The sequence below is a fragment of the Camelus bactrianus genome, chromosome 6, assembly GCF_048773025.1.
Source record: "Camelus bactrianus isolate YW-2024 breed Bactrian camel chromosome 6, ASM4877302v1, whole genome shotgun sequence".
In the NCBI taxonomy this organism is placed as follows: Eukaryota; Metazoa; Chordata; class Mammalia; order Artiodactyla; family Camelidae; genus Camelus; species Camelus bactrianus.
In genome coordinates this window covers 22923689-22947395 of record NC_133544.1, presented here as the reverse complement: position 1 = coordinate 22947395, position 23707 = coordinate 22923689, and the positions used below count along the sequence as shown (strand labels likewise).

General features: G+C 44.9%; 1 protein-coding gene across 8 annotated transcripts; it reads left to right on the top strand.

The window, feature by feature from the left end:
* The first annotated feature begins 2139 nt into the window (after positions 1-2139).
* Positions 2140-18023, top strand: CIPC (CLOCK interacting pacemaker). Of its 8 annotated transcripts, none has more exons than XM_010947908.3 (6): positions 2145-2296; positions 3235-3374; positions 7059-7175; positions 7275-7462; positions 11151-11320; positions 14491-18023. In XM_010947908.3, the coding sequence occupies exons 4-6, from the start codon at positions 7327-7329 to the stop codon at positions 15379-15381; spliced, it is 1197 nt and encodes a 398-aa protein (XP_010946210.1). In that variant the 5' UTR covers positions 2145-2296; positions 3235-3374; positions 7059-7175; positions 7275-7326; the 3' UTR covers positions 15382-18023. The 8 variants fall into 8 exon arrangements, with proteins under 8 accessions (XP_010946217.1, XP_010946210.1, XP_010946209.1 ...); XM_010947907.3 differs by having other exon boundaries at positions 7003-7175; XM_010947914.3 differs by lacking the exon at positions 7059-7175.
* Positions 18024-23707: the final 5684 nt, after the last annotated feature.

Here is a 23707-nt window from a genome sequence, read left to right as displayed (position 1 = left end):
TTAGCCTAGACAAGAGTGTGACAGGAAGGATGAAGAGAACTCACAGCACTTTGATAGGAAACTATCAACAGAGATGCTTCACAACATTGTAAAATGACTATAACTCAATAAAAAAAAAAAAGTTTAAAAAAAAAGATGCTGATTTATAAACCCTGGTGAATTAGCAAAAAAAAAAAAAAAACACATTGCTTTCGCTATATAAAAATATTCATTATCCATTTTCATGAATTGCTTATTCTGTCTTTAATTAGACAGAACCATAGAGTAGGTGAATAAAAATTATGCGTAAATTAGTCTGATTCATTGGGTTCCATTACCAAACTTGTCTTTGAAGTTCAAATTGATACAGCATGGCTATCTGTTCATAAGATACATAAAATCAGGGAAGTTTGACTTATTTGCACTTTTGGAGGACTAAAATAATCCTGCCTTTGCTTATTTCATTTATTCTCTTTTGGCTGGTATGCATTCTTGTCTCACTCACTTCCATTACTGTATATCTTGTTTTTAACCTGTCCTCTTTAAAGCTTTACCTACTAGTCTCTTCCTCTTTCAACAGCAAGGTTATTTTTTACTCCTTTGATTTTATTTAGATTTTGTCCAGAATCCTTTGGCATTTATCACATTCTCTCTCATACTGTTTATTAGAACATTTCTTTATTTCCCATATCAGATTCTAAGGCATTTGAAGGCAAAAATTGTTCTATTTTGCCTCAAAAAGAGGCAATATGACTTAGTGGTTTAGATCCAGGACCTAGCAGTTTTGTCATTATGGGCATAAATTTCAATAAAATGGTCACGTTAGTAACACCGACCTCATTAATTTGTAGAGGAATGCATGTAAAGCTCTCTGGCTCTTAGTTACTTGATAATTGTTAACCACAGTTTTCACTCCCTCCATCCCCTAAAGAAAAGACTTAACATGCTGCAGGCATTCAATTATTATTTGCTGGTAGAGCTTATGCTAATATTCATGCCTAGTACTGTATTAGCATTATCTGTGTCTGCAGGACTAATGTGATTACCCATGACCTAGAAGCGTTTAGCAAGGCTTGGACTACCCACATAGGGCGATTTTCCCCCTGTCCCATCATCTAGATCAGCGCCCTCCAAGATAACTGTGATACTAGCAAAGTGCTTTATAATCTGTGCTGGCCAATAAAGTAGCCATTATCTACACGTGGTTACTGAGTACTTGAAATGTGGACGGTGTAAACGAGAAACACAATTTTTTCCTTTTATTAAATTATAATTAGTTTCAATCCCCCGCCGTGATTTGTGGGTACACTACTGGACAAGGTAGCTCTAGAATTTGCCTCGACTAGCCAACAAGCTTTAAATTCACCCTGAGTCAACGCATCAGAACGTCAACTAATCTCAATCCCTTTTTAAACTGATGCACGTGTATTCGTTGTGACATTTCAAGAACTGGCGTGAGAAACAGGATCCCTGTAAAACCCAACACCTCGGTCAGTCTCACAGAACAAAGCGAGTCACTCGTCAAATGACATGAAGTCATCCAACAAAAATACAGATTGCGTCCCTGCCTCGTGAAGCACTGTTTAGAGGGGTGAAAGTGAACGCAAACCAACCGCCGCGACAGGCGTGGCAACAACGTGAGTAGCGCGCGGGGCGGTCCAAGCCCGCCTCCGTCCGGCCTAGGGGACGGCGAAGCCGCCTGCCCGCCCACGCCCGACGCCTCCGCACGGGCTCGCGTGCAAGTCAGCATGGCCTGTCCCGGCCCTCAACCCTAACGGCGTCCTAGCGTACAAACCGAGAGAGCCGTCTCTCCCGGCCAACCTCCATCCGCGCCCGCAGGAGAATCACGCCTCCTGCCCTGTAGGCTAGAAGCCGGCCCACCCCGGTGTCTCCAAACCCCGCCTCGGAGCGGCGCCCCCACGTTGTTAGTTGCTCAAGATCCCCGTACAAAATGGCGGCAGGGCCTGAGACTCCGACCATAGAGACGTCCGCCTTCCACGGACAGAGCGCCAGCCTCTTAGGGACGTCCGTGCCGACGTCGTCTTCCGGCGGAGGCGGGAACAGCGTGCGCCTCCAACGGCTCTTCTAGGAGAACAGCTAGCAGTCTCGGTGGTGCCGGGTCCTCCGAGCCGGGTCACGTGCCTCGCGAAAGCCGACGCGGAGTCGGAGGGAGGAGAAATGGGCGGGAGGCTGGTGGCGGGAGGGTAGCTTGAGACCCGACGACGGCGAGGTTGTCATGGAGCCGCGGGGCCGGACTCGCGCATGCGCCACTGGACCCGCGGGTCGTCCGGTCGCGGAGCGACGACCCGGGTCCTAGGTGAGAGAGGGAGGGCTACGGGTTGAGGGAGAGGGTTTGCGCGAGCAGCGTGGGGAAGAGAGGTGGGAGTAGGAGAGAAGGAGGGAAGCGAGGTAGGCAAGAGGGAGAGCCGGGACTTTTGGGGGACAGAGGGCCAAATGCTGGGAGCAGGGGGTGGTATGTTCCACCCCCGTTTAGTTGGTCGGTTTTGCTGCGAGGGTCGAGACTGCGTGGGAGAGGGAATCTCGGGTGAGGAGGGGGCTGTTTGTGGGGAACAGGTGGTGTAAGACGGTTAGGGCGAGTGGGCCCTGGTCTCTTCCTGGGGGCAACAGCCTGCAGGGCATCCTGGCACGGGGGAGAGCCTGGAGGCTGGGCTGTAAGCAGAGGGGCAAGGAAGGGGCAGGTGAGTGGGCGCAGGAGCTGGTAACCCTGTGAGAGTCCTGGGCCTCCTGTTTGGGGATGAGAGCAGTGCCCTGTTATGGGCCCGGGGCACAGGTGTGCTATTTCAGAGACCTGCTGTCACCCACTTTGCTGGTTATTTCCCCTGGGTGACCAGCTTGCCAGGAGTGCTGCCAGGGTGGGGAGGTGGGAGAGAAGGTGAACAGTGCCAATAAGGAATTAGTGGTTAGTAGGTAGGTTGGGGGGAAGCTCTGATTCAGGCCAGGGCACAGGCTGCATCCAGGCTCTCTGTTATTGCCCAAGTTCTGGCAGTACGCATTGCCTGGGCGTTTGCCCTGGGAGGCTAGTGGTATGCCAGTCACAGCACAGTCCTAGGGTCTGCCCAGTTCTGCCCTGCTGAGCTGGCAGGCTGGTGGATGCCTGGAGGGCGCTCCTGCTGTCTGGCACAGATGCATCGTGGGCTGGTGCGAATGGGGGTGGGGGGTGGGCACTGTTACTGTGAGCCCTTCTTGAAACAGGGGATTTGAGGAAGTTCTCTAATCTTACCTCCTTTTTGAAAGAGGAGAATGGAGTGAGCCATACCTGGTTCCAAACAGAGGATGTTGTGTGGAGTCGGAGTTCAGGATCTTTGACGTGAATTTGCAGCCAAGTTGGAGTATGGAAATGGATGTGAAGGGGAAGATGTATATTAGAGATTTAGGTAGGGGTTTTTTTTTTCCTATTTTTTTTTTAAATACACAGAAATTCCCCCAGAATGGTATCTCTGAAAATATCAAGAAATATCTCTGAAAAGACCAAGAGAAAATGACTTCAGAGAAAATCTAGTAATGTATTTATAATTCCAGCTGGGGTTACTCATGGCTTTCTGGGTGGTAAGGCCTTAATTTTCTATGGCCTTGTCTCTTTATTGTATTTAAGCCTCTGCTGGGGCTTTCACCTCACACCTCTATCCATGCATGCCTGTTATACATGTGACATGTTTTAAAGGGAACTTGAGGTCTCAGGTAAGTTGCCAAGTATCTATAAAAGGAGAGATCCGAGAACAGCATTTCCTTGTAAACCTTGGATCTCTTTTTTATCACAGGCCTGAGTCTCAGTAGAGGTTGTGTGCAGATGAGACCAGCCTTTAATTTGGTTGTTGGATTTACCCCTGAGGTTTCAACTTAGAATAAGGGGTAGATGAGATATTTCTTTCCTGCAGGAGACCAGACCTGGGCATTAGATCTTGAGGTGACCATGGTGTTTGGAAATTCTTGACCTTCAAGCTGTTCAGGTATTTTGGTGACAGCTAAGCTGCTGGAGCTGTCAGCAAGACTCAGCAGGACAGAAGATTTGTTGGAATTTATTATTCTGTCTAATACCTCACACATTAATTGTTGGGGTCTGAGGTTGCAAAGATGACAACCGCTGATGTTGAAGAAACAAACAAATAATTGGACTCTATAATGTAAGAAGTTCATAGCGGAAGAGCCAAGTACTGTGGAGCACTTGTTAGAATTTTATCTTATACCTATTTGTATAAACCTCTGTATTTATTAATTTACTTTCCATTGTGAGTTTCAGTGTGTGTTGTTCTCTCTGGGAACCTTTTGGACTCTGTATTATATATGCACTTATAAGAGGCCCAGTTAGGGTTGATTCTGAGAGTTTGGGATGCTTAACTTGGAGTCCTCCTAATGTAGAGTTAGGCACGTGAGGTCTGAGGTGTTTGTGAGGCAGTGGTGGTGGTTTCCAGTCTGTGCCAGGAAGCAGAGATGGCACAGTGGGTATGAGTTTGGTAACCGGTTTTCAACCCCCAGTCAGCTTATGAGCGTCTAACTTTACGGTAAAATAATATCAAGGAGGAAAAAAACCTTGAGGTTTTCAGACTTCACTACTGGTGTGGCCCTGGGTTTGTGAGCACCGGTAATAAATGCCATCACTCTGCTGCTCTCTGGTTGAGGCCTCGTCTGGTCTGTATGTGAATGGTCTGTTGTTCACAGGCTACTTGACGCCCTCAGCGCCACTCCAGCGAGGGAAGTGCCTTTCTCAGCGAGAACGGGTCAAGATGGCGAGTAGCCCTTCATTCCCTTTCCCACTGAAATTTCCCTAGGACACTAAGGCTTTCTGCTGCTCAAAGAGAACTTTACTTAGGACAGAGGCTTTCGTATTTTTAGCATTTTCACATCCAAAGTAGTCAGTTTACTATTCTAAAGTAGATTATGCATTCTTTTTTTTCCAACTGCCACAAATTCCCCAGCATCTCAAGTTTTAACATCTGTTCTCCTTTTAACCCATATGTCAAGATGAGCCAGATAAATTCCTATGTGTTTTCTATAGCTCTGTTGACTGTACTTTAATAACAGTAGCAAGACCTATTTCATTGTCTTGCCACAAGGATTGTTGATGAAATTGGGATGCTTTGTCTAAAATGCCTGTAAAATAATCCATGTTTCATAAGCTAAAGTGAAACTTTGTCAGGTTTTTAATTAGTTGCAGCTGACATGAGCTACCTTCCTAATCTAAGTCAACAGCAGGGTCAAACTGAAGTCTAATTGCCCATCCACCAGTGACATCTGCTTCCATTTTGAGGAAGCCCTCTATTCACTTTCAGACAGTATTATTTCAGGAAAATGAAACTGCATACATTTGTGGGTTTCCTACAAAAGGATCCAGATTTAATTAGAGATAGTTTTACATTTTATCCTGCTTTTTAAACTGGATTGTCCATGCTGTCAAATTTCATAGCCATCCAGCAGAGAGATGTTGCTTTTGCATAGCGCCATGCATTGATTCTCTCATATTCATTGTACTGAATGTGACCTGTCAAAGAGTACTCGGTTTGACATGGATTGAATGAGGACGCTTACCCTTAAATGAGTTAGACGTGGTACAAAATAATTTTTACTTGGAACCATGTTTAAAATTCAGTCTCATTCTGTTCAGCGTGAGTTCCCTTTAGTCCACTTCTACTGATGCAAAAGTGCAAGTAAGAGGGTTACTCAGGGATGCCTATAAGCATTCTTGTCTTCTGTTTAGTTTTATTTTGAATCCCTCCTCTGCTTCTGGAGTAGTTGATATTCTTCACTAGATCCTGTATTAGCAGAAATGTTCACACTTGGCATATCCAGGGTTTTTCACATACAGTGTTTGGCAGGGGGCCCATGTTCCCTCTACTCAGAAAGACAAATGGATGGAGTTGAAAGTGGATTGTGAATAAAAACGCCACCAGGCTTTGCTTAAACATACTGCCTTTGTCCATTCAGGCTGCCATAACAAAATACCACAGACAGGTAGCATAAACAACAGAAATTTATTTCTCACAATTCTAGATGCTAGAAGTCCAAGATCAAGGTGCCGACATGATCCAGTGAAGACCTTCTTCCAGTCACAAGCTTCTTGCTGTCCTCATGTGGTGGAAGGGGCTAGGGACCTCTCTGGAACCGCTTGTCAGGCACTCATCCTGTGAGATGAAATCCTCATGACTAAGCCATCTCCCAAAGGCCCCACCTCCTAGCACCATCATCTTTGGGGGTTAGGATTTCAATGTATGAATTTGGGGGGAGGGACACAGACATTCAGATATAGCACTTACCCAGTTACATTATCATTGTTGTTTTCCCTGTTGGCCACCTGATTCCTTTATCCCTTCAGCATCCTTGTGTTCTTACCATGTGGCCCTTACAGCTGCCGTTCCTTGGCGATTCAAAGGGCTTTGTTAAAATACCTGGAATGTTCTCAGCCTCTGCTGGCTCATTGAAGGGCTCATTGGTCTCATGCTTTGCACTGTTAGCCTAGTTCTGGATTTGCTGTGGACTAGCTATGTGTCACTGGATCGAAGCTAGGCTTCTTTCCAGGAAGAGGGCAACCAGGTCTATCTGAGTCACTGTACTCCCATTCCTAGCATGATACGTGGTTTATAGCAGGCACGTGATAAATATTTTTACGTGACTGAATGTAACTTATCTGAGCCTCAACTTCCTCCTCTGTAAAATGGGATAGCAACTGAGGAGGATGTTGTGAGGCTCAGGTGAGAGACCCTTAACAGCAGTAATGTTATGGGCATTTATGGAATCAGAGCACTATTATATATGATCTTATTTGTGCATAAAACTGCTTTTTAAGCCAAAATGTAACATGCATGTATAAGGGGTTGTTTTCACTCTGTTCAGTACCTTGTCCAAAGCAGTGAAAGGTTAATTTGAGAAACTACACTCTGGGAGGTGCAGAACATTGGGCACCTACAGATGTGTCCTGGGAAGCAAGCCTGGTCCAAGGTGGGCATCACCTCTCCTGTCCTCCCTCGGGGATTATTCAGAAAGCCTAATCAAATGTGCCTTTGTTCGCAGTTTACAAAGCTTCCACTGAATGTGGTTTGTGTGCTTTGCATTTGTAATGGAATTAGAGGGCAGTGAGAGGACAGACGGTGAACCTCGTTTTGGGTGGAAACCGTTCTACCATTGAGTGAACTTGTCGCCTTTGTCAGCTGAGACCTCTGAGAAAATGCACACAGAGGAAGTGGGTGAGGCCGGTGTTCTTTGCCCTTACTTTACTCACCACTTGGATCACCTGTCTCAGCTCTCCGGGCCTTGGCTTCTTATGTAATTGTTGTTTTTCACAGGGCACTCCAGATGAAAAGAGTACCGAAGCGTTCACTTCCAGCCCAGTAAAACATGGAGAGGAAGAACCCATCCAGAGAGGGCCCTAGGAGGCTCTCGGCCAAACTCAGCAAAGGCACAGAGATGAAAAAGGTGGCTCGTCACCTTGGCATGGCAGCAGCTGAGTCAGATAAGGACTCTGGATTTTCAGGTTAAAAATACCTTACCCTTTCTGCACTGTAGTGAATAATTTGCCTGGAAAACGTCCTTCCTTTTGTGTGAGAAGGATGGGAAGATTTCGCCCACAGGAGAATTAGCTATCTGATCCCTTAAAATGTAGTTCTGTTACATGGGGCACCTGTCAGAGTCACAGTGGGGTTAGTTCTAAAGGAATGATTTAACATCTTTTTTCGACTCAGACTCTCATCTTTAAATCTTACATTTCCAACTTTGGCAAGTGGTCATTGGAAAAAAAAAGTTAAATATTCATAATTCTGTTGTCTTACCTCCTTTTTTGTAGTAATAGTTACATTGCAGGAAAAAAAACATGTTATCACCACATGTAACCAGTTAAACAAAAGTAATGTATAATTTGTTAAGATAACTTTTTTGCTAAGAAGGTAATTTGCTGTGTTTAAAAATACCCACCACCCCCCACAGTCCCTGCCAGTATTTTTGCATTTTGTATTTGGACTATGAGACTCCCTGGCCCAATTCCAAACTGAGTATCTGTTAGAGACAAGAAAGCAGAACAGTTTCCCTCACTAGTTTGTCTTTAAAACCTTACCCAAAAGTACTAGCTGCATACCCAGTAAATCTTTTAATTTTGTGCTGAGGCTTTTTTTCCCCCAGAGTAATGGCTTGAATGTGGCTCTAGTGGCAACATTTTTGGCGCAGGGGATGCAGAGGTGTGATTCCAGGGGATTCTGGCTGGGTCAGCATCCTGAGAATGGAGCCCTCTCCCAGAGGAAGATTTGTATTATCCAGCCCCACAGAGACTAATCAATCCATCATGTTGATTTATTAATTCATAGTGAGAAATGCAGCTGTTAGGAAAACTAGAACTCTCTCGTCCTTAATTTAGTGTGTTTTCTCCCTGTAGGTATGCTGCACGAGAAGCCAAATTATAAATAGACAGTTGCTCAGAGAGGAACAGAGCACTGTCCGAGGGATTAGAATAAGGACAGTTTAGGGAAGGGAGGGCCAGCTTATAGCCCTTTGGGTTATTGTTTAGCATTGTTTCCCAAGCTTGGCTTATCATAAGGCTCATCTGAGGCATTTGGTAAAAATGCACTGATCACCAGACTCCTCTCCTAGAGATTGTGGTGTCAAGGGTCTAGGGGAGGGCCTGGAATGTGTCTCTGGTGATTCATGTGATCAGAGAGTTTTGGGAAATACTGTAGGCCTAGTGTCTCTCTCTCTTTTTTTTCTCTTTTAGTATGTTTGTTTTTTTGGCTGTTGTTCATATTGTGAAGGTAATATGTAGAAGCTTAGAAATTTAGGAAAATGCAAAGAAGAAAATAAACGTCTATAATCCTACCCCCTCTTATTCCCAGTATGTTGACATTTTGGTGCTGCTTCCAACAACTTCAGCTTTGTCAGGACAGCTGTTTTTCAGTATGTCCCAATGTCTGGATAGTTTTTTGAAAGTTTCCTATTCTGTATGTAGACATACTTTAAGAAGTATTGTGTAATTCAGACATAAGGTGGTATTAAAAATAATCAATCTCATTATGCCCCAGAAAGTGAATGCCCCTAGTCACATCTGGGCCAGGTGCCAGAGATTTTATCACTGCCTGAGTTATCATTCCAGTTGCTTGGGATATGATGTAATTTGCAATTATTAATTAGCTACAGTCCAGATTCAGATTTTCCCCATTGTCCCTGTGTCCTTTATAGCCATTGGTCTTTTTGTCTATTTGTTTGCTTTGTGTCCAGGATCCAGTTAAGGGTTGTGCATTTCATTCAGTGGTCATGTCTTTTTAGTCTTATTTAGTCTAGAACAGCTCCCTCATCTTCCCTTTTCTTTGCTTGCTTTTTTTTTCTTTCTTTTCAATGACATTTTTTGAATGAGTTAGGTCACTTGTTTTAGAAAATGTTTCACACTGGATTTTTCTGGTAGCTTCCCCATCATTCGAATCAAGATAAACACTTTTTAAAAAATCAGAAGGCTGCATTTTTAATGTTATATCCTTCTCATCACAACATAAGGAGACTCCTAAGTCTGTCTTATTTTTGGTGATGTTGTGGTCGGTCACTTGGTTAAGGGAGCATATAAGCGTATACCAGATTCCTTTATTGTTAAAAGTACACTTTTGTCTTTTTAATTAATAAGCAATTCATGGTATGCTACTTTGAGGTTGTGTGACTATCCTGTTTTCTCCAGCAAACTCTTGAACAGTAGTTTTAGCATCCAGTGATGATCCTTGCCTGAATCAGTTATTGCATTTGTGGTTTGAAAATGGTCATCTAATCCTATCAGTTCTTGTATTAGTTGACATTCCCCCTCCACCCTCTTTTTTGAGCATCACTGTGGATTCATGGAATTCTTTTGTAAGTTGGTTTGTCAGTCCATTATCATTACTCTTTTTGATACTCAAATTGGACCACATTTGGCCAGTCGGAGTCCATTCTAGATAGCACCTATGTCTTTTTGACATGTCCCCATTTGTATGTGAGCACTGCCTTGCTTTCTGGGACAATAGGATGTCCAGGCTCATCTTGTATCTTCCCTGCCAAAGACTTGCATCAGCCATTCTCCAAGGAGCCCTGGTTTCCTTTTTGTGCAGAATGACATTTAGAAACCAAGATTTGTTTACTAGATATGCACTTTGCTTCTGAAGCCCTTTGTTTCTGGCCTAATGTTTTCTAACTAGAGGTACACTTTTGAATTACTTGTGGTGCTTTGTGAAAATACACATGCCCGGACACCAGATAAATCAATTCAGTAGATTGAGGGGAAGACCCCAACACCCATAATTTCTAAAACGTGTCTCTGGAGATTCTGATTAAATGCAGGTATTGAGAGTTGCACTCTTAAATTACAGTCACATTCCAGTCCTGCCTCATCCAGATTACTCTGAGAGTCCTGATGAGCATTTAGGGTGTTCCCAGCCTCCTTACTAGCAGGGTTAGAGCCGTCTCTTGTTTTACTCCAGCAGGGTGCTAATTAAGTCCTTTCTGTATGGATTTCACGTAGGGCAACCTCCTTTTCTTTGCCTTGGAGAGTATCTTTCCATCACCCATTGTGCAGGCTCCCTAGTAGGCACACTCAGCTTGCATTTAGGATACTACCAAAGGAGGTTAGTTTCACTGGGTGGAGGGGGGTGACAAAGACAGACACTATAAACCTCCTCTTGCTGAACTTATCTAGAATTTTACAATTAGAAAACTTAAGAGGAAGCTATTTTAATTTCAGCAGGGAGGTAGTTTGAGGTTTTATAGATTGGTTTTGTTTTTATCGTTGTCACTATTGTTACGTCTTGAGGTACCCAGAGCCTCTGAAGGGCTTAATCCTGTCCCAGGTCACACACGCTCTTCTCCCCTTTCAACAACAGGTTCTTAAAAGTAATAAGCTAATTTTGAAGCCTTCACCAATTTCTCCTGTAGACTGGTGATGATTACTTTCACGCGAACCCTAATTGTTGCAGGCTTTTGTCTCTAAGAGAGTTGGAAAGGAGGTCTGCTGTCTTAGGGCAGTGAGTCTTTTGGGGTTGGAGGAATAATTACACATCCCATTGAGAATCCAATGAAAGCTGAATGCCTCCTCAGAAAAATTCACAAAAATGTGTATCACAAATGTTCCATTCGATTGGAAGGAGTCCATTGCTCCCCAGAAGGACTGGTTAAGAGCCCCTCCCCTAGGGCCTGAGTGAACTGACCATTCTTCTGCCCGGCAGATGGGAGCTCAGAATGCCTGAGCTCGGCGGAGCAGATGGAGTCCGAGGACATGCTGAGCGCCTTAGGCTGGAGCCGAGAAGACAGGCCAAGGCCGGGCTCCAAGCCTGCGAGCAGTGCCTTCCCGACACTGTCCCCCATGGTTGTCATGAAGAACGTGCTGGTCAAACAGGTGAGGGGGACTGCTCTCTCTTGTAATTTCTTTGCAGATTAGAGTTTCTGAGCTTCCTGTGCACAGAGCCTCTCCATCTCTGCCAAGGAGAGATGTGAGAAGCGGGCCACCAGAACCACGCCAGTGCTTACTTCTGTCCTGGGAAGAGGATGTTTCCTTTCAACTCCTGACAGTGTTTTAAAAAGGAATACAAGAGTCATGACACATGTTCTCATTTTCCAGACAGTAAGACTATTTTATTTCCATATCACTAGTTTGTCCAAAGGGATCTGGAATACTGTAGTCGTGTTTAAAGGAACCAAGCAGAAGTGTCCCAGCTTCCGTAGTGCATTCTAATATGTGGCAGAATTTAGGGTAGAAACAAGAAAATCTCTTTTTAATTTGAATTGCCCTGGGAATTTAGAACTATTTGAGAAGTAGAAGCAATTTTATGTTTCTCCTGTTACATTCTGAGCATTTCCTTAGGAATCGGCCAGAACTATGTCATTGGTGACATAGATTTGATTTAGGTATGGCTATACCCTCAGAGTCCACACAGCATCACTGTTGTGAAATTGAAAAATACCTTGTTTCAAGCTTATTACATAACTATGCAAATTACGTGATTATTGTCTAGATATGAAAGAAAAGAAAATTTAGATGAAAATCTAAGTAAAGCCCAGTGTTTGAAACAGAAAATTCAATCATATGAATTTGGTTAAAGAACATTTAACCTGGGGCAGGGGGCGCGGTATAGCTCAGTGGTAGAGTGCATTCTTGGCATGCAAAAGAAAGAAATAAACCTAATTACCACCCACCCCCAAAAAAGAGAACATTAAACCTTACCCTACTTTGCTCTGAAGTAGATGAGTTCTCGCGTGGGTCCATTGTGAGGCTGCTTGAAGCTGGTGAAGTTTGAAATCTGGCTTCCTGTTGTCAGCCTTCCTACCTCAGGTGGATGAACATGGCTGTAGGCTGAACAGTTAGCATCTTAACTGTTACCTAGTTATTGCTGAGGAACTCAGACTGCCTTTCAACAAGGCAACCTGCTGAGTTTGAAAAAAGAAATTGAAGATATTTGCCTGGCAAATCACCTCTCAACTGGAAACATAGCTTTCCTTGTTGAAACATTGAGAGAAAAAAGACATGAAATGGAGCCCAGATGAGATTGTCCAGGCCCCACCGGAGCAGCTGCCTCTGTCTCCTGCTCTTTTTCTTCTGCCTTCCTCTCTGGCCCCGGTCACTTTTTCTTATGCGTCTGTGTTTATTGTTGTAGGCGACGCTGGCAGCTCCGGAGGGCTGAGAACACCCACAGTTGAGGGGTGAGTGGGCTGTTCCAGCAGAGCCGGCTACTTCAGGACAGAGACCCACCGGGAAGGCTGTTGGGCTTGCTCGGGAGACAGCAGGCTTGGGGGCAGACTGACCTAGTGGAGCAATCTAGCAGTTTTGTTTTGTTTTTTCACATATGCTAGAATCCAGCACATTCCAAATTTTAAAAAATTATATACTTTTAAAAAATCTCTGCATATTATATAACGTCTTAATTAATGCTGCTTGGTTTTAGGCAATTTTCTTGTGAGGGTCTGATTTCCAGTTCAGCCACCAGACTGTGATCTTGCACACAAGCACGTAATCACCATGGACTTCAGTTTTCTCATCTTTAACATGAAGGCTTTATTTGAAATGATCCTGAGATTCTATCCAAGTCTAAAATCTTACCGGGTATTCCCTCAGTTGATTTCAATAAGAATGATACATTGTAAAGTCTAATAATTAGAACAAATAAGCTAAATATCTCAGTGGGCATAACAGCAGCGTTAGGAAGAATAGTCCAGTGCAATCATCTTGCAGAAGCAATGAGTTAGGTATTTTCCAGATCGTTTTGCCCAGCATGAGTGACCAGGGGGACAGCCTGAAGTTTTGCTTCTGACTGAACAGGATGAGGCTGATCTCGTCTTTGAAAGACCCCTGATTTTGTATCTCCTCTGGCAGGGGAGTGTGATTGCTAGGTCCACCATTGCCTGCTTTTGTACATCCCAGAGTATCTGAGCACCAGGAGGGCTCCAGAGTGAACTCTCCAGGTCATTCTAGCTTTTGTGCAGTACGTGAACTATAGTTGAACTTGACCTAAGGTTCCTAGCCAGGCATCCAGGAAGCTGAAGTGTATACACGTCGGTGTGGCCACATGGCAGCGCAGTCCGCTGCTTTCCTCAGCTAAGTCAGATGACTCTGCCAAGGCTGAGAGCCTCTGTCAGGCTGTCCGTCTGCCTGGCCGCATGTACGCTCCTATCTTGGGCCCAGGTTGGATTGCACTGGCGTTTAAATACTAGAGATGAGTAGCCACGCCCTTCTTTGTTAGATTTCTGTCTGAATCCGTACTTTTATTAAAAATAAAAATGTGTGATTGAGGAGTAGTGTAACAAAAGTGATCTAGCAGGATGGTTAGGATTGGTTTTAGAGTCATACGATGGAATCTTAGCATCATCACTTGGTAGCTTGGTGACTGAAGGCAAGTTATTGCAACTTCTGAGCTTCAGTTTTCTGTTTGTGAAGGGAGGTGATAACTAATAACTGCCTCATAGGGTTGCTGTGGAGATTAAATAAGACAGTGCATGTGAAGCAGCACACACAGTGCCAGCCTATAGAACTCACTCATACATGGTGGCTGTTTTCACCTTGAAGAGCTTGTTGGTTGCTGGGTGTCATTGCCTTAAAAACAGGGGCCCATGGACTCCCGACAATGTGTAACTTTTTAATCAAAAGTTGTTTTCAGGTAAAAGAGGTTCCAGATATAACTGAATGAAGATAGAATTTGGGGTAAAGTCACATTTATAGTCTCCTGATTAGCACATTTTAACTTATGCCGAGAAGTTGTATTATCTATACTTTTATTGCCTCACTTGTGACTTTGACTGTGTCATTACTTCACCAACCTATGATAGTGTCTTTTTCTTGAGTGATAGCACTTGAATAAAAATGGCTGTTTTCCCTTAAGAAAACAAGACATGATCTCAGACCCAAATGGATTTTTGAGCCACATTTCATGAGGCTGAAAGTCATGTCACGGAGGGCTGCCCCGTATGTGAGGGAAGCTCTGTACTTGAACTTGTTATCCATATCTGAGTATGTGCTTTGCCCCTTCGACAGCAGCAGGTAACGAGTAGTTTGCTGCCTTTTTCCTTGGTTTTCAGGGCGGCAGCTCATCCCAGCTCCAGTCGTGGACCGTCCAGCCCTCCTTTGAGGTGATCTCGGCACAGCCGCAGCTCTTATTCCTTCATCCACCTGTGCCGTCTCCCGTCAGCCCCTGTCACGCTGGTGAAAAAAAGTCGGACTCCAGGAACTACTTGCCCATTCTAAATTCTTACACCAAAATAGCCCCACACCCAGGCAAAAGGGGCCTTTCTCTCAGCCCGGAAGAAAGAGAAGGTGGAACGCAGAAGAAGGTCTGTACTGAGAGACTGGGGCCAAGCTTGTCTTCTCGCGAGCCAACCAAGACTGGCACTGTGCCATCCAGGCCCCCGACGCCAGCGCCCCCCAGTGCCAGGCTTGCCGAGGACTCAGCTCTCCGGGGTGTGCCATCCCTGGTGGCAGGTGGAAGTCCACAGACTCTTCAGCCCGTGTCCAGCAGCCACGTGGCTAAAGCTCCCAGCCTGACCTTTGCTTCCCCCGCCAGCCCCGTCTGCGCATCAGACAGCACGCTGCATGGGGTAGAGAGCAGCTCCCCGCTGTCCCCACTGTCGGCCAGTTACAGCTCACCTCTGTGGGCCGCAGAGCACCTCTGCCGCAGCCCGGGTGGCTTTGCGGAGCAGCGGCAGAGTAAACACAGGCGCTTTCAGAATACCCTGGTGGTCCTGCACAAGTCTGGTTTGCTGGAGATCACTTTGAAAACCAAGGAGTTGATTCGTCAGAACCAAGCGACTCAGGTGGAACTAGACCAGCTGAAGGAGCAGACCCGGCTGTTTATAGAGGCCGCCAAGAGCAGGGCTCCTCAGGCTTGGGCCAGGCTGCAGGCGTCCTTAACATCAGGGTCAGGTCACACTGGCAGTGACCTAGAAGCATTCTCTGATCAGCCAGACATATAACATAGAAGGCAAATTTTCCTTTTACTTGAGTGATTCTTTTGAACTCTTTTACCATCATCTTCTGTTCCCCAAAGCTTTCCTTCTAAACTTAAACTGTTCAGCGGTTCACTTATAAAGCCACATGCGAATACTGGGCTGCTGTTGTAACCTGTGGTTTCTGCAGTTTTCCTTTGTCTCCATTCCACTGAGGACCTCAGATTTGGGTGTCCTTGAGTCCCTCTTCCTTAGCTTGTAGGCGTTTAGATGGATCCGGGGCAAAGCGGGGGAGATGAGCGTGTGGGACCTTTCTCGCTGTCACCTCCCACCATCCCACTCACTAACCATGATCACGAATGCAGTGGCACAGGTGAGCATAGAGTGACACCTGTCAAGCCAAGGACTAGGTGACATACGGTGCCCTTCGTGGCTCCTCCCTTTAAGGTCATAGTCACAGAGGAAAATAACAGGAGGGTGTTTGCATTCCACAAGGCATTGTGCCCTTTGGAAGAAACCTAAAATGCTTTGGGCACTGGTTGATCCTTGGGTGCAAGCACTTAATCACTTAAAGCTTCGTCTTCTTAAACTTGAAAGTCAAGGGGAAAGGGTAGTGCCATTTATCTCTTAGACTTTAACCACAAGCCAGATTTTTCTTCACTTAAACTGGTAGTCGAAATACTTCAGATTTGTAAAGTATGGAATGGATTTTGGACCATCTGGAACTACAATTGATGAACTGCTTTTTTGAATTAGAGTCTGAAGAAGGGAGAAATGGCTAGTATCTCTTGGTCAGGAGCCAAAAGTGTCTGGTAATTTATGCTTTTCCCCCCCTTCTTTTGAAACAATGCAACCTGTGTTATGTGTGAAAATCTTAAAGACAGCTTTATGATTCCCGATAGTGTAATACAAGTCAACCCTCTGCTGCCACCTTTTTTTCCCATTTGTTTTTACAAAAGAAGAAAGAAATGATTATTATGCTTGATAAACTTTGAATTAAAATCATTGTAAGTTTATGACCTATAAGTCCAGAAAAATCGGAAAACATTCTTGTTATCCATTTTTTCTTCCACATCCAGAGTTCTCATTTGTTGTCCCACATCACAATGATGTGGAGCAGTCTTCCGTGTTTCTTTTGTGCATTGGGGATTTTGGCAGCAAAGCCAAAGGTGTGGTGGGCTTTACGAGGTCCATCTAGAAACAGAGTATTATGAGAACTTACAGATGATACACACACACTTTGAGCCTCATTGTAAACTAGATTTCTAAGTAGTAATGTTGCCAACTTTTTATCCTCCCATTTAAAAATTTCATTCTCTTGAAAATCTTTGTACAGATTACCTTAATAGGAAGTTCTGTATGACCAACTTAATCTTTCCTGCAAGGAAAATGTTCTCTGAAGGCCAGAAGCTAACGCTCATATTTCCTAGGTAGTTGTAACTCTAACATAGTTTTAAAATTACAAGGCTTCGAATTGCCTGCATTTTGTTCTCTAACACATATGATTTAGACATGACCAATTTAGAAATAAACAACTCAGTAAAATCTCTAGACTCTCCTGATTACTGCAGAATTACTACCTGCCATTTGCTTCCTGAAAGAATTTCAAAAATCGAGCAAGTGTGTTTTTAAGCAGACTCAGCTCCTTTTAGTATTTTTCCCTTGGCCCACTCCCTTTTCCTCCCCTGAATCTGTGTGGTGCTATGGCAGCTCTGCTCTGCACACCATGCTAGGAAGCTTCCTTTTTGGCAGAATATGTTTGGCAGGAAAGCCATAGAGACAGGTGCATTCAGAACAGCCTGGGCACCAGTCATGAGTCTTACTGAGTCAAAAATCTGAATACGCTTGCTGAGAACCAAATTTATTCCATCGGAAAAACCCTCTGTGGAGCTGTACGTCTCTTGGACTTGTCTTCCTAGATTAAGTTTTGCATTTCCCCCATCACAGTAAAAGATGATGAAAGCCGTCATTGATCCTCACTGCTGAGTGGCAGGAGAAGCAGCACCAGCCCCAGCTCTTCTCTGATCTTGCAACTTAGTGCTGAAAGTCTCTCTAGGCTGTTAGCATGGGTGTTCTTGCCCTAGTGGAGCAGTATGCAGATGAATGAAGCCAAGCAGAGAAGCTAGATAGTGGAAGGGGAGATCATTGAGGCTAGCAGACATTTGGAGCCAGAAGCCACATCAGCAAATGGAGGAGCCTCGGAATTGACCAGAAAGATCTCCGTTGGTAGCACAAGGCTGTAAGTAGTGATGGTCTCCGTGATGTGTGGCTTGATCTGGTATGAAATACTGTGGAAAAGCTGTTTTCTGAAAGTGAGAAGCCATTCTTAGCTCAAACCAACCCTTAAGAGAAGTTTTGGCAGATGGTGTGGGCAGTATTGAAACACACCCAGGAAAAGCCGCTGATTGAAGTGGTTATGAGAATGGGTTCAGTGACATTTGTAATTTATTATGCTCCTGTTGCTTTTTATTGATTACGGTATTGTCGGACTTTACTATGATTCCTTCGGCAGAGAAGTAACTCGTGCATATATTGGAGTGTTTTTCCAGTGAATTCTTTAGGGTAGAGGTTTATTTACCAAATGTGAATACTTTTGAGGAAGTTTGAAGTTTTGTAGAAATTGACTGTGAAATGTCAGAGAAAAATAAAAGTCACTTACTTGAAAACTATTTGGCCTTTTGGCTTTATAACTGCTTAAAATACTAAGTGAAATCAAGGGTAGATGTTTGATTGATTTAGCTTTCACACACTCACTTGTGTCATTTGGGGATTTGGGGATTAGATACTGAACTTGTGGAAATTCATTGTTCAGACTTTCACCAGTGTGAACTTAAAGGAATTGCCGCCACTCTTAAGGCAAATGGATAGTCCAACATTCCCTGGAGCCTTGGAGGTTTATACTGGGTGGGTTGGGAGGAGAGGGGATACAATCCAATGATTTCTTCTATCTGATATGACACTTTGACAAACAGAATTTTTAAGTGACAAAACTACATCTGTCTGCTGGGATAAACTAAATCCACATTAGGTGAAGCTCCTTCTACAACAGAGAGGTCCTTAGCAAGTACATCTCCAAGCCTTTTCCTTCATGTTTCTCTAAGTTAATTCCTAAGGCTCTGCTCCTCTTCGTCAGGGTTCACCTGGAGAATCTCAAGAGGAAGATGTGCAGAGTCTTTCCCTGCTCTCTGAGGCCAGTCAGGATACCCTTCCTGGGATTTTTAAGTCACTGGAAAAACAAAAGGCTTATCCTCATTTATGGGCCTGGAGGGTTGCCATAGTCTAATTCTTAATAGCATTATTTCTGTCCTACACAATTTTCTAAGTAACTTTTAAAAATATGACTGTAGGATCACTAAAATGAAAAAATGAGTACTAATGGCTAGAGGAGGCCCCTCCTGAAATAGAGGCCCATCCTCCCATAAGCGATGGAATCCAGACACGAGAGCCCACAATGTGGATCCTGAGAGGCTGGGAGAACCCTGTTGTTCACGTTGTAGTCCCTGGCCCTTCAGCATGATTCCTGTGTGTGGAAATGCTTGTCCAGCTCGGATGCATGCCTGTTTGCAAACTTGTCTGTTCAATACCCTTTCATGACATCACTGCAGATTGTAGCCTGGTGCAGTGGGGTCTAAAGGTCTGCAGGCACCTGTCACATCTGTCACTCATTAACTGGGTGACTTTGGATAAGTCACTGAACCTCTAGTATCACTCGTCTCAGTTGAATAATGAAGAATTGGAACTGGTTCTCTCCACGGTTCTTCCCAACTCTAACCATTTGTAAGACCTCTAGCTGTTTTACAGGCAAGCCATAAAATTACAAATCTTCCTCAGTTTACAGTGGGGTTATATGCTGATAAACCTGTCATGAGTTGAAAATATCCTAGGTCGAAAATGCATTTAATATGTCTAACCTACCGAACATTATAGCTTGCTTAGCCCAGCCTGCTTTAATTGTGCTTGGAACACTTACATTAGCCTTCAACTGGGCAAATCATCTGACAGAAAGCCTGTTTTATAATAAAGTGTTGGGTATCTCACATACTTTGTTGACTGCTGTACTGAAATTGAAGACAGAACAGTCGTCTGGGTCCGGGATGGCGGTCAGTGTATCAGTTGTTGACCCTCGTGATCGTGTGGCTGACTGGGAGCTGCACTCGCTGCCCAGCATCACGAGAGGATGTACCACACGTCACTACTCGGGAAAAGGTCAGAATTCAAAAAGCATGGCTTCTACAGGATGCCCGTCTCTTTCACTCCAGCGTAAAGTCAAAAAATCTTAAATTGAACCATTATGAGTAGGGGACTATCTGTAATAGATTAAATTTTAAAGAAAACCCTGGGATGCCTGCAACATAGGTTCCTAGTGCTCTGGTGAGTTGATTTTAAAGTATTCTGACAAATTTTAAACTTACTATCTGTGACTCTGGGAGAAGCATTTTGCCAGCCTGCATTGGTTTTGCCTTTCTTGTGATTACCTGGTTGCAGCTAACGTGGACTCACTAACTCCCATATAAAACACTGCTCTGGAACAAAGAATTATTAGCCTCAACAGAGAATAATTATGTCCTTTCCTAGTCAATCATCTGCAAATAGCTCTTTTGTCTGACAAAGGCATAACACGTTTTATATTTTGGAGAGTATGTCAATTTGATTTTATTTTGTCCCCGATCTCTCTCCCTCAACCTTTAAAAACCTTTCTTTTGGCCCAGTCCCTTTGCCTCCTGTGGATCTGTGTGGTGCTGCAGCAGCCCTGCTCTGTGTGCCGTGCTAGGAAGCTTCCTTTGTTTCTGTGTGTGTTATGAGGAGCCTCTTAGGTTGGTTTAATGGTACTTTAATGGTAAATAGTCACAGACTACGCAGATGTCATGGTACTTCGGGAGGACTTTATTCTGGCACCAGCCCCTGGGTATCACCCTTCAATCCCCATCGGGAGAAAGATCAGAGATAGGAAAAGGTCTGCCTAGGGGACAGCACAATCAGAGCAGCTGGAGAGAAAGAGGTAGCAGGAAGCAGCTTTATCTCTGCTACCTCAGTCTCCTTTATCATAAGAGAAGTGGAGCAATCCTTGCTGTCTACTTGACATCCTGAGACTATGGTGAAGTACAAAAAAGTGGTATCTCCATAGTGTTTTTAAATTGCTCCACAGTGCAAGGCAGCCTCCTTGCACACAAACCCAGCAAGGGAGTTCAGGTAGCGGCATTATACCCTTTAAGGGTTGTCATTTGCTTGGAATTGTTAACAATATCTTCTACCAGAATTTCATTGACAACTAACGGGAAGAGGGCCAATCTCAACCCAGGCTTTGACTCGTTTCCTGGAAGGAGATATTCTGTGGGTCCACAGACTCCTGTGACCACTTTGACTCTTTCCTCTCAGAATTTCTCCTCCTCCTTTCTTATATATAACACATGGCTTTCCTATCTCTTTCTGAAAGATAGTTATGCAAGACATTAGAGAATTGCTTGAAAGAACAGTCTGTGTGGTTCCTGCCTCAAATTACAGCATCTGGAGGAGATGAGAAAGAAAGAGAGAAAAGCCTGTGGAGTACAACGTTAACACAGCGAGTGGGTGGAAGCTGTTAGGAAATGAAAGGGAATAAAAACTGAAAGTCAGATCCGAGGCCAGCCCACGTGAGGGCCCCAACCAGGCTGAATGATTAGCGTTTGCAGCGAGGCCTTCAGAGTGGCTCGAGAGCATGAAAGTAAAAATAGGTTCCTTTAATTTTCCTAAAGCCTCACTTTATCTCAGGAATTGCAGTGGCCTTGCAGGACTGCTCGCTAATTCTGGTAAATGTCTCTATCATGGAGGCAGGCTAGGGCCTCTGTCTCTGTTCTCCAGGGGCACCCACAAGCCTGGCCACTGGCCTGGCAGATGGGAGTGCTTAGCCTGGAGCCCATCTTCAGTCTGGGGCTGAAGGCACAGCAGCTCCTGGGTCCTGGCTGAGAAACCCAGATCTGCGACTACTTACAGACAGTAAAACCATACTAATACCCCACCGGAGAGCTGGGCGGAAATCACCATCTCTGTTCGCCCCTGATACAAATTCCTGCCTCCCCAGCGTCAGGGGAAGAGAAGAAGCTTAAAGATACCCACAAATAAAAAAAAATGCAACTTCAGTAGGCACTGCATCCTGTTTAACCAATGCAGGAAAGCCTGGTTCTGGAGGTCCAGTGGTCTCCCTAGAGAATGATTAATTCTGACTCCCATCTGTTCTGCAGCAAGGCTTCTGGGCTTCTCCTCACCTGTCATTGGGCTGCTGGGGAAATGCAAATGAGTGTTCACTTAAGCAAAACACACAGAGGAAGGGCAGTGAATCACCAAAACAAACAGTCCAGGATACCTCCGGCTGACAAGGCAGTCACAGGCCTGGTTTAGACAGCATGCTTTCACTGGAGGTCCTGGTGCTCTGGCAGACCAAGAGGGGCCAGGGTAACTTTAAAGTGAAAGCTTTTTTTTTTAAAGCCTCAAGCCGATGCTTGTCTGGTCAAGATGTATCTGGAAGCTTGTGCTGCTTGCATTCTTGAAGCACTTCCCGAGGCTCAGAAAGCCTGTGCTACAAAGACCCTAGCTGGTAAGTTATTAATGTTGCCGATTGTACTAGTTGGGTCAGGTGGCAGTGGTAGGACAAGCCTCCTGGTCCTGCCAACTGCAGGGAGTTTGGAAATGTGAGAGAGCGTATACTCAGTGGTACATGACTCTGCCACACTGATATTTTTTTTTAATCGACGGGAAAAAGTGCTCTGGGACCCACAGGGTCAGAGGTAAGCCGGCACCTGACAGCACAGGTCAGTCCCACGATAGGTCCCACTTTGGGGGCCTTTAAAGATCCACAGATGTGGTCCTCACTACTCAGATTTTCACCCCCCACCCCCATCTCACACCCAAATTAGTATTCTCCAACCCTGATCATTTCCACTTCTGAAAGTTTTAATGTTTCCTGGAGCTTACCCGACCAAGACGTTGTCATTGTTATTTCAGAGTAACAAATAACATCGAATTGTCAATACATTTATGTCCCAGATGCTGACCTGGTTGTAGGGTATAAAATGGTAAATGAAATAGACAGTCCCTGATTCTGTTCTGATGGGAGGGTAGCAATGACCATCAATTAGTCAATCGCCCCTTTGATGGTTTGGGTCTCAACAGGTCTTATACATCCAGAGCTGGGTGTGTAAGCCTGGGCAAGGTGATAAGGCCTACTCACTTCTACTTTTATGTCAAAAGTTAACCTTTGGTTTTAGCACCTTTTGATTAGGGCAAGAGTCCTTCATGTTAAACTCCTAGTTGAGATCAGAAGTGTTGATAGGGGCACAATATGTTAATTAGTTGATAAGTTTCACTCCCACACCAAGCACACTAGGAAGTGGATTATCCTGTTTGGTGACACCTTCAGACTTCTGGGCTCACCCACAACAGTACCTGTATTTGCTTTCCTCAGCCTTCCCCCAGCTGCTGCCAGCAGAAGCATTCACACCACCCCAAGACTGAGCACCTCCTTAAGTTTTGCACTGTGGGCCCTGCCCTGGCAGTACCAAACACTTCCTGAGTCCCGGGGCCTACAGAAAGACACATGTGGTCCTCAGCCTTGGAGCCCTCACAGCTGAGCCAGGAGATGTGACTCATGGGAAGAGGAACAATGCAAGGTAGCCTGGCTGGTGCCCCAGGCCAATTACAGACCAGAGTGGCAGGAGCCTTCCAAGACCTGGGAAGGAATGCAAGGTGAGCTGAGATTTGAGCTCAGCCTTGGTGTAGGGTGGAGGTTAGATAAACTAAGAGGAAGGGAAACAGCATTTGAGCCATAGGAAAAAGCATAAGTACAGGCATCATGATGAGATGGAAATAGGACTTTGGATTGGGATCTGGTGCCTGTGTGATCCTGGCAAGTTACATAACCTCTCTGGTCCTTGTTTCCTCATTTGTTAGATTACTCTCTACTCTAAAGGTTATTGTGCAGTAAGGTACAAAGTGTCTAGTACAGTGACCCCACATGAGGCGGGGGAGGTGTTCAAGAAACAATAATCAAAGATTGTTACTGCAGGTGAGACATGCAGTTCGCGGGGTGAGGGTGGGGCCAGCTGAGCTATCCTCAGTCCAGGGTCAGCCTTTCACGTGGTACTTACCAGGCAGTGAGCATCAAATCAGCCCAGCTCCTAGCCGGCCTCCCACACCCTGCTGCACCGAAAATACAGCCCCTCCTTAGTACACACCCTGCAGAGTACTTGGCAAGCATGCTCTCCCAGCCCATCCTAGGCCTCACCCCTATTTTGGGCTATGTAGCCAGGGGGTGGGGAGCTATTGAGGAGTCAGGATTGATTGCAGGCCTCACCCTAGCCAGAATCCTAAATCTCACACC